Here is a 10,816-nt window from a genome sequence, read left to right on the forward strand (position 1 = left end):
AAAGGAGCTGGGGGGGCGGGGGGCTCGCACCGTGCGCGCAGTCCAGGCCGCTGAAGCCCTCCTCGCAGTAGCACTCGCCCGTGTCGCAGAAGCCGTGGCCGCTGCAGTCGCCGGGGCAGCGCCGCTCGCTGCAGTCCTCGGACGTGAAGTCCTCGTGGCACCTGCACACGCCGCGCACGCACACGCCGTGGCCGCTGCACGCCCCGGGGCAGGCGGGCCGCTCGCACGCCGCGCCCTCCCAGCCCTCGTCGCAGATGCAGCCGCAGGTGTCCGGCGAGAGGCTCCCGTGGCCGCTGCAGGGGGGGCTCGCACCTGCCGCCAGGGGAGAGCGGGCTGGGGTGCGGGCCTCCCCGCCCCCCGGCGCCCCCCGGAGCCCCCGCTGGGTCCTGGCAGGACGCGTTCTCTGAAGGAGGCAGGGCCCAGGACGAAGACAGGGCGCTGCCCCTTCCCACCTGAGCCAGACTCTGACCTAGCTCCCCCCCCCCACCCCCACCCCCGCTGCTGCTTCCCCTCCCAGTAGAGACTGGATCCCCTGGTCTCTCAGCGCCCACAAGCCGAAACCCAGGAGTCCAGACTCACTTTGGGAGTCCCCGGCCCCTGTCTCCTGAGGCCTGCGGGTACTTCCTGCAGCTACTGCCAAGGACAAGACCCCCTCACACCCCGAGAAAACCCAGAGTGAGGTGGGAGCACCCCAGGCTCATGGGAAACATCTGGCCCATAGAAGGGGCCCATCAATTGTCTGTTGAGGGCACCTGGGTGGCTCAGCGGTTGAGCTTCTGCCTTTGGCTCAGGTGGTGATCCCGGGGTCCCGGGATTGAGTCCCTCCTTCATCAGGCTCCCCACAGGAGGCCTCTTCTCCCTCTGCCTATGTCTCTGCCTGTCTCTCTGTGTCTCTCATGACTAAATAAGTAAAATCTTAAAAAATATTAATAATTGTTGAATGAATACCAGGTGGCAAGCTCACCAGCAGCTCCTTGGCAGCAGCGCTGGGCATTACACTGCTCCTTCACCTCCGCCATCTCTTCCTCCAGCTTCTTCACCCGGGCCAGGAGGTCTTGGACGCTGCCTGCCAGCTCACAGTCCTTCTGTGGTGTCTGCAGGCGGATGTTGTGCCTAAAGATGATGTTCTGTTCCTCAGCCTCCCCGGGGACCAGGAGCGAGGCCCCATCATCACTAAGGGGCTGAGGGTCAGTTTCCACCTGGACCAGAGCAGACTTGGGCACGTCGATCTTGTAGGTGTGACTGACAGTGACCTGTTGCTCCTTGTCACTGCAGCCCTGAGGCTCCAGAGTGGCTGGGGCTGATGCCACCAAAAGCACAGAGCCAAGTAGGAGCCCCAGGGGGAAGCAGAATGTCCCCTGGAGACCCATCCTCAGGAGCAGACCCTCTAGGAGACCTGTATCCAGAAAAGATGCAAAAGACAAACCATGGATATTTGCTGATGGAAATTGGCCTTTTGAGTAGATTTTAGGAGCCCACAGGAGGCTGAGAAACCAGCAGAAATATTTCACCCTGTGGCTCCTGAGGATCTAAACTAAATTTTTTGTTTCTTCTCACACACTACCCATTCCTGCCTCCTGTCCTACTGTGACCGGGCTTCGATTCCCCCCATCCCTAATCTATACCACACCCCTAATATTACCTGCCCCATTAACACCACCTACAGAGAGAGCAGGCTATGTACCAGGCAGGCCTTTTCCTAAGTGTTCTACATGTTTTATCTTATGCAATCCTCACAACAATCTTTAGTGAAATCTCCTATTATTACCCCATTTTACAGATGCAGAAACTGAGGCTTGGCCACCTAAAATAACTTGCCCACCAGCAAGTGGCCAAGAGTTGCAGAATGTGAATCCAGGCAGTCCAGCTCCAGAGTCCATGCTAATCCATGTCCACTATGTTATGCAGCTTTGCACACATGAGGAAACCAAGGCTCACGGGATTGAACACATTGTCCCGGGTGCCACGGGCAGGAAGGGCAGAGCCTGTACTCAGATCCCGGGCCAGGATTCTGCTTACCACCTCTGCCTGTTGACTCCTGTAAGCCAACAAAGGACCAGAATTTCTAACGCAAATACCTTCTCCGTGAAGCCCTCTCTCATGTCCCCTGTGTCACTCCAGCTGGACACTACTGGCTCTCCTTCTGCTGAGAATTCAGAGAAATGGATTTGTTCCTCTGTGGGCCTCTTGATGGTTTGTCTTGTGTTATAGTTACTCTTATACACAGTTTGTCTCCCCATGAAGCTGTCGGCCTCTTAAGCACAGGACCCAAGGCCGATTCCTTGTGGAGCCCTCCCAAGGCAGGAGCACAGAGTCACACAATCTGAGGGGTCAGTCACCCTCAAATCTGTCAGTGCTCAGCAGGCCTGATTTGTCAGTCAGGCCACTGGAGCAGGAACAGGCTGTTAGGTTTCACCTCCAGCCTGGCCCCCAGCTCCATCAATGTGCAACAGGATGCTTCTCCCCAGCTCCTATCCCAAGATGGCACTTTTTTTCTTTTAAGATTTATTTATTTGTTCATGAGAGACATACAGAGAGAAGCAGAGACACAGACAGAGGGAGAAGCAGGCTCCCTGTGGGGAGCCCAATGTGAGACTCAATCCCAGAACCCCAGGATCATGACCTGAGCCAAAGGCAGACATCAACCACTGGGCCACCCAGGTGCCCCCAGGATGGCACGTTCTTGACCACTCTCAGACCGAGACTGGGCAGACCACAGGAGACCCAGGTGGTGCCTCACATTTGTTTAGGGGCACGCGTTCACCAGAACACCTCTCTGCTGGGCTGTCATGGCACCCCTTAGCTAGAGCTGTAGGGCTGCTTCTTGACCAACTCAAGATGCTCAAGCATTTGTACAGAGACTGAAGTCAGGTAGCCTAGTCCTTTCCTGTGGCAAAGTCCCAAGTCTTCAAGACTGAAGCCCAAGCTCTCTGTCCCCACTGTGAGAAGCAGTGACAATTTTCTGGAAAGACAAGTCAGGTGCTAGGTGTCTAGCCTTGTGAAGACTGCTTGTCCCAGCATTAGCCTCATCTGATAGAGTGGGAATGTTAACACCTGCTTCACCGCATTATATGTGGAGAGCACTTTGTACCATACCAAGAACACAGTAAGTGCTCAATAAATATTTGAGGTTTTGGTTTTAATCAATGACTGAATGTGATTTCCTTCTCTTTCTCATCCTTTTTTATTATGAAGGGTGATATCTATCCTGAAAAGAGCATGCAACAAAAACGGCATCATTTTAATGAATTGTTATAAAGGCAACAGCCATGGAACCACCACCCAGCTAAGAACTCTAATGTTGCCTACATCCTAGAAGCCCTCCTCAGGCCATCATCAGATGCCGCCCCTTTTCCTACTCATTAGTCACAGTCAGCAGAACACCATCAAGAGAGTTGACCTGGGCAGATAACTCCATTGGTCAGAAAGGGAAGAAAGCATCATTGAACCCAATTCTAATACTTTATAAAATCTTTGATTTCTAAGAGTCATCGTTTATTTAGTATGAAGAAGTGGGGGGTGAAGATCCCTGGCTGAATTATTATTAGAGATAACAATAATAATATTACAATAATACTACATGTTATTTGTCAAGCTGCTGCTTTGTGCCACGCGTTGGCCAGGTACATTAATCCTCATAGTTAATCTTCAGAGCTGCTAAACAAGATTAGTGCTACTCTGCTTATCCTGGGTGAGCAATGAGGTGTGAAACCAGGAGTGATCCAACTAGTAAATGGCACAGTCAGGATTCAAAACTAGGTCCATCAGATTGTAAGCCTGTGTTTGCTCTGCATCAATATGAAATTCTGACACAAATAACACAAGAGTTCAGCGTATACCCTCCCTATGTGATTCCCTCCTTTGGGCAGATGCCCTGTGCTAAGGTTTTACCCAAGGGCTGTACTACCACTCTGATCTAAACAGAGCAGCATCAAAGGAGAGTTCTTCTTCATATCATCCCTTTGCCCCACTCACTCCTTCTTAGCTCTTCCTATAATTCAAAGCATGCAGTATGGATAATAATAACTGGGGCCCCTGGGTGGCTCAGTCTGTTAACCACTTGACTCTTAATTTCAGTTCAGGTCATGATTTCAGGGTCATGAGATTGAGCCCAGTCTCAGAGCCCCCGTGCTCAGTGTGGAGTCTGCTTGAGATTCTCTCCTCCCTCTCCCTCTGCCCCTCCCCCCGCTCATGCACAAGAAATAAATAAATAAATAAACCTTTTTAAAAATTATAATAATGCACCTTTTCTGAGCACTTACTATGTCCCAGGAACTGGACTCAACACCTTGCTGAGGTAATAGAATGGTCAGTGAGACATTCCTTGTCATGGGATTTGCACAGTGGGTAATAAGCGCCCACACATTCTAAAGGGAAATGCTTTACTGGCGATTTTCTGGGGGTAGGTTGGTTTACATAGAAGGTGGAGGGCAGAGAGACCAGTACCTGCCTCTTGCCCAGAGGAATTCAGAGGTGAGTGTTTGCCTGGCACAGCCTGCACAGCAGAGATCAGAGGAGGCAATGGTGGGAGAGACTGTGCCCCCAAGAGTTTGGGGAGACAAGAATATAGAAATCCTGCCATAGGTCAAGTCTATGCCACATATAAAAGGCAGCTGGGGGCCAGAGCTGAGGGGCTATTGCTCAGCAGGAGTGTGTCTCCCCAGTGGGCAAACCATGAGAGGACGTACCCAGAGGGTAGAATGCGGAGGGTCTGGAAAACTCACAACAGATTCCCACAAGTGGGGGCAGGTGGAGCCAGCACTGGGAGCAGCTGCCACAACAAAGGCATCGATAACTAGAAGGAAACCATCATAGCAGCTCTAACTAGATAAAAATACCTGTTCCCTTCTGACTTGCCTCCCTGCCTCAGTCAGCAAGCTGGGGAAGCCAGAAGCAGCCAGGCCAGGTGGGGGAGGCAGTGGAGGAAGGAAGGTACCAGACCCAGAGGGACCCCTCCCCTCCTGCCCATCTGCAGATTCCAGCATCAGGCCTGAGCTGGGTGGAAAGAAAACATGTGGCCTGGATGGGAGACTGAGGCTCTCCTACTGGGATCTACCTCCCCTTCACAAAAGAGTTTTCTTCCAGTCCCAAAAGTGACCAGCAAATCTCTGGAATCTGCTTGGGATTTTTGTCAGAGGAGGGGGGTGGGGGTGAGGAGGGCCAGTAGAGCACGTTGGAAGGCAGGTTTTGGGTAAAAATAATGATATTTCACGATTGCTGTCCTCAAAAGTTCAACCCCATGAAAACACCATCACTCACATCGATCTGTTCCCTCCCCAAGGTGGGAAAATGAGACTTGGGGGCATGAGGCAATGTGCCTTTGACTATGCAGCAAAAGTGCAGGGCTGCGAACTTAAAGCCATCTACACAGGGTCCACTAACTGAGCCCTCCACCCCCCACCCCCGTATTTCTGTCACCCCCCAATAACCACACACACTGATCTCTAAGGCAACTTCTTTGTATGGAGTTTTCAGTGTCATGAATCCCCTTCCCAGGCAACGGTGGAGACAGGGAAGCGGACTCAGACTTCCCTGCCCGCTGCTGCCATCCAAACCCCGCTCCCACCCCATGGCTCACTCTTTTCTGAGACGCAAATGGAGTACAGATGGGTTTTTGAAGAAGTTCTGCACGAATGCAAAACAGCCACAGACTCTTGCCATAAACCGCAGCAAGGCTGCGCGAAGCCCAGTCTCACTGTTTGTTTTTGGAAGCCTGGAATATGAGAAACCCCAGAAGCCCTCATAGGAGCCCTCGGTGTCGCCTGTCCTTCTGCCGCCTGTCGCTTGTTACAAGATGTCCTCGCTAATTGCAGCCTCTTGGATTCCCCGAGTTGAGCTCAGATTTCCCCGGGCAGGGTGATCGTTCGAAAGAAGATGGGAGGGAGGAATCCTCAATCTAGCACTTCTGTCAAGTGTAATGAGCGAGAGGAGAAGCTGCTGGCTTTCCTTCCAACACGTGGCAGGAGAGACGGCCTTGCCCTTGCGTAAGAGCACAGGGAAGGGATGACCTCACCAATGCCTTTAGTATGCACGGCCAGCAGACCACAGACAGAGAGCTCCGGCAGGGTGGGGAGGGGGCGGACAGGGCAGCAAATGTCACCCAGGAAAATGCAGGATAAGTTTCCGAATGGGGATGATTTTTCTGCTGAGAAAACATTTCGCAAATGCTGTAGGAATGTATGAGACAAAGGGGGTTTACGTGTATGGAATGTGCCTACAGGAAACCAGGTGTCCCTGAGAATCAGTCTCATTGACTCTCCTCTTGTCTTTAATTCTGACTGCAGGAGGGATGGTAGGGGATCTGGGGAGGTGGGGATGGGGGGTGGGCAGAGGCATATTAAGACTCAAGACAAATGCTGCCTGGTATTGCTTTTTCGAGAAAGGCCCTTTGAGGTGTGTGATGCTGATCATCAGCTGGATGGATGGTTCCCCTGGTTCTGCCCTGAGAACCATACTGATATCACAGGGATTTACCTTTGTGTTCTGTTCATTCTCTCTTGATGGCCACACCTACCCCCGTGGCTTCAATCTCCAGCCAAACACTGATAGCTCCAAAATCTATGTGTGTTCTTCACCTACACATCCCTATAATCTCACTCATGGCAGTGGCTATGAATATGTTGATCCCTTCTGTATCTCTAGTCTCATAGCACAATCTTGGCCAAGGTAATGGTTTGTGTACTAAGTAACAATAGCACCTAGGTTTATCGCATATGTGTTTATTAGACGATGGGGACTGGGCTGGGCAATTTATAAATGTTATTCTCACTTAGTCCTCAGAATCCTGAGAATCCATTGATCTCATTCTTTGTTACAGGTGTTCAGAGAGGTTTAGTAGCTTGCCCAAGGGCACACAGCTAATAAGCAACAGAGCTGAGATCAAACACCAGGTCTGTCCACTCTCCTTATCTGTGTTCTTCATCTCTCTGCTATCTGTACTGCTCCCAAATTAAAAAAAAGAAAAAAAAAAGCCAGTGAGAAGATTACTACATGTGAGAAAGAAATCATTGTCCTCTTGTCTATCATATTTAAGAGAGATTCTTCTGAAAATAAGAGAAACTCACAGCTTACTGGGTGCTCAAGTCAATATGAATTGCTCAGTAGCTAAATCCTATGCCTGCACTTCCTCTCTGAGCAGTGCCAAGGATGATCTCCTAGAAAGAGAACTGTTTTTCCCCCAATGAGGTTAAATCCTGCTTGCTTCTCATGAGATGTGGAGAAGTGCCTTCCCAAGAAACACAAAGCAGACCAAGACTTCTGTCTATAGGGACAGATGTCAACTGAGGCTTGGCCAGAAGAAGAGGATAGAGCCTGTGTCCTAGATGGTCCTCTCCTATCCTAGGGCAGATGGTCTACACATCACCTCGTTTTCCCCAAGAAGGACACACATCCTGGTCAGAAATAAAATACATTACTTACAACAAAAAGAGTGGCAGCCAATTTCTAGCCACCATTACAAATCTTTCTACTTAAATTCAGGGCTTTCTTTGGTTCCCGTATTACCTCATCCTGCCTTTACAATTAACCACAAGCAAATGAGAGCACTGCTTTGGGTTTTAGAAAAATTGTATCATCCATTTCCAGTAGAGTTAAAAAGATACTTTTTAATATTCTGCCCCCAAATCACAGGGTGGATATCATCGAACCATGAAGGAAAGTGGGGCACATGGTGGTAGGGATGCACTGATGTCACAAATGCCACCTGGCAAACTTGTCACTCCTTCCCCAAACTCTCTCGGACATTTTCTGCCCCTAATCTACAGCCTGGGCCCTAGGTGACCCCCACGTCTTCTGGCCCAAGTACTTGGTCCAGAAGAGCAAGTTCTTGGGTGCCTGGCTCACCCTCAGCCTGACACCTCAGCCTGATCTCAGAGATAAGAGATTTCACTTCTGATCTCTTTCTCTTGCGGTAATGCAAGCATGTGAGATGCACAAGACAGTGCTCTTTCAGCTAGGTCACACTCCAGACAAACCAAATATTTACGATCACTTTTATTTCTGGTCCCTGTGACACTGAACTCTCTGCACAGGTATACCATATAGGATATGAAACACCAAGTATGGGTGAGAACGAACAATTGGCTTCATGGGATAAGGCTTATCCGGTCCCCCGCTCTTCTGGATCTAGTAGACCACACCCATGAGTGTCCAAAAAGTCCTTGTAGATGACTCACACTGCCATGCAAGACCCCTTTTCCTGAAGAGCTCTTTCCACCAATCTGCTCACATACCGTAAGCTAGAAAAGCTAACACATGGTGTCTCTGCTCCAGCCTCAGCACTCAATCACCTTTTCAGGGGTGGTCACGAGCTGGTGTGGTTGTTTTGTTCCATCAACCAAATATTAATCTACCTTATGGGGGCTCAAATGGGTGACAATAGTAGTTTCCATTTTCTCAGTTCTTTTGATGTGCCAGGCTCTGTGCTAAGCTTTCTTAATGCTTTTCCTGAGCATCAAGCAAAAATGTCCATTTACACCATGGGAATGAATCCCCTTCTCACAGAAAGCCCTTCCATTCACTTTCATTGGCATACACAGGCTCATGCACAGTGAGAAGATGAAATGGGCACAGGAGCATAAATTCAAGACCTGCCTCCCCTACATCCAGCCACACAGCCAATCTCCAGAATGGTTTTAAAGCATCACTTTGCTAGACACACAGGTATAGGGAGCTTCTGATGACAAACTGTTTCAGCTGAGTGATAATGAAGCGAGGCATATTACGAAAATGTTGCATTTCCTTTCCTTAGTTTAACGTATGCTTTTCCACTTATTGTAATACTTTTAAAGTGCCAGCCTTCTCCCAAAGACGCTAGGTTCCATCCATACTCTCTGGTCTTCCCTTGAGACCAACAGCACATATTCAGACAGTGGCTGGTTGACATTAGCAGTGAGTCTACTGTGGTGAGACCCTGCAAAGCTCCTGGCCATTCAGGGACCAGGCTTGAGATCTTAGCATTGTCAGTTCACAGACTGGTGGCTCCAGATACTGCTCCAGAACCTAAACCATGATCTCACGTCTCTACCCAGACCCTATAGGAGCCAAGGCTCTGGAATGAGCAGTGGATGGATAAGAGTTTCCACTGACATGATTCCTAAAGGCGTCTTCTCCAGAGCAGACCTCAGCCTACCCTACATTTCAAACCACAGAACGATGCTGGAATAGAAACCAGAAGCCACAAGATGATCTGAAGTCATCCTGCCCCATTTTGCCTTCTTCAGGACTCAGCTATAGCCATAAACTTGGGGACATAGCAAGACTCAAAGCTGAATGAAAGAATGTCTGGTTTGGGGCTGTGGGGAGAATTCCCTCCTCCCCTTGGAAAAAATGATAACTGATGTTAAGAGTCTGTCTCCCAGCCTCATCACCTGGACTTTGAGTCTCCAACAAACACCAAATTCTTCTCATGCAGATTCTGTGCTTAGCCGGCCACCAGTCTATAGTCCAGGCTAAGCAGGGGTCACCTGGCTCCTGGCTGGCTCCTCAAAGAGCCCATGGACATTAGGCACTGCAGCTAACCTAGTTTGTTATTTTCACATTAGGATTTGTTCTTTCTTTAATGCTTATATCAGCAACTCCAGTTTTGTGCTTTTAGGTGACTATTCTCATTTATTCTCTCTCTCTCCAGTCCCTCAACTCTCTCCCAACCACAAAAATAAATAGATAAGTGAGTAAAGAGACCCCCAAGAACTGGTTCACCACATAGTTTCTTGAAATGTTTCCAATGGGTGTTCTTGAGGCATTGCAAGGGTCATGGCATGGGAATTTTGGAGGAGGAAATTGTCCTCTTACAAATAAGAAAGAAAACCTAAAAAAATTAACTGTTTGAAAAAACTTCAAAGCTCTTCAAGTGCATTTGCAAATATCATCTTACTTGGCATATGCAAAATCCAGAAAAGGGGAAAGTTAGAATAGTTTTCTGATCACATCTAAAATCAAAGTTTCATTTTAGAATTCTTTTAAACAGTGAGGTGTAAGAAAAATTACCAAAAAATTACTTTGACATTGTAGCAATAGTTTTAAAAAGCCAACAAAGAAATAGTGCTGAGAAGGACACACCAAACTTAAAGAAAACATTGTATGTAAAAATCTATTATTACCCCAGGCAGAAATTTCCTACAACACACAGACTAGCATGATCAGGTAAGATGATGACTGCACTCAGTCCTGTTGGAGTATCGAGTATATTGCTGGTTAAGGACATGTAGCTTGGGTCCTGGAAAATATTTCCTAATTGGGTTTTCCTTCCCACCAGAAGTAATAGGACACTGGTTACGCTGTCTGGATTTTCAGGCTCAGGAGCTCATTCCCACCTAGCCACCTTCCTCCTTGTCATAGGTAAAGCCTTCAGACACTGGTGCTCTTACCTCAAAGGCTGCTGGGCACCACCTCCAACACTTCTGTCACTCAGGACCTGGGCCCCTTGTGCTGCAGAACTCGGTGCTGCTCCTTCCAGCCTTCTCTCCCCTCTGAGCTTCCCTCCTTGGGTTTAAATCCCGTTGGGGCCAGAGGAGGAGCCAATGAGGACTCTGGGGTGTTTCCCTCTTCTCATAAGAGACTCAGTTAAGAGATAATGAGCAATTCCTTCGTATTCTAACTAGGGAAGAAAAACCGTACACATTTCCCCCTTCTTTTTTACATCCATTACGCAGCAGCTAAAAATACTGGAGACTGTTTCCATTTAAGTGGATCCAGAATAAGGTTATTAAAAGAGTTTGCATGTCTCCTGGCCAGGAGCTGGGTCTTTGAGTTTGAAAGAGATTTTATACAGTCTCTTTCTTTTTTTTTTTTCTGTCTTAGGCACCATGGGACTTAA

The 10,816-nt window shown here is 48.9% G+C and overlaps 1 protein-coding gene across 44 annotated transcripts in view; it reads right to left on the minus strand.

Annotated features, from left to right (window-relative positions):
* TNN (tenascin N) overlaps positions 1-10,464 on the minus strand; it is a 62,640-nt gene extending 52,176 nt beyond the window's left edge. For all 44 annotated transcript variants that reach the window (XM_049112231.1, XM_049112218.1, XM_049112258.1 and 41 more), the window contains exons 1-3: positions 10,368-10,464; positions 965-1,396; positions 31-312 (exon numbers count right to left, since the gene is read on the minus strand). In XM_049112231.1, the coding sequence (XP_048968188.1) occupies positions 31-312; positions 965-1,370 (688 nt within the window). In that variant the 5' untranslated portion in view covers positions 1,371-1,396; positions 10,368-10,464. The remainder of the gene's footprint in view (positions 1-30; positions 313-964; positions 1,397-10,367) is intronic.
* Positions 10,465-10,816: the final 352 nt, after the last annotated feature.

Source organism: Canis lupus, chromosome 7 (genome assembly GCF_003254725.2).
Source record: "Canis lupus dingo isolate Sandy chromosome 7, ASM325472v2, whole genome shotgun sequence".
Taxonomy (NCBI): Eukaryota; Metazoa; Chordata; class Mammalia; order Carnivora; family Canidae; genus Canis; species Canis lupus.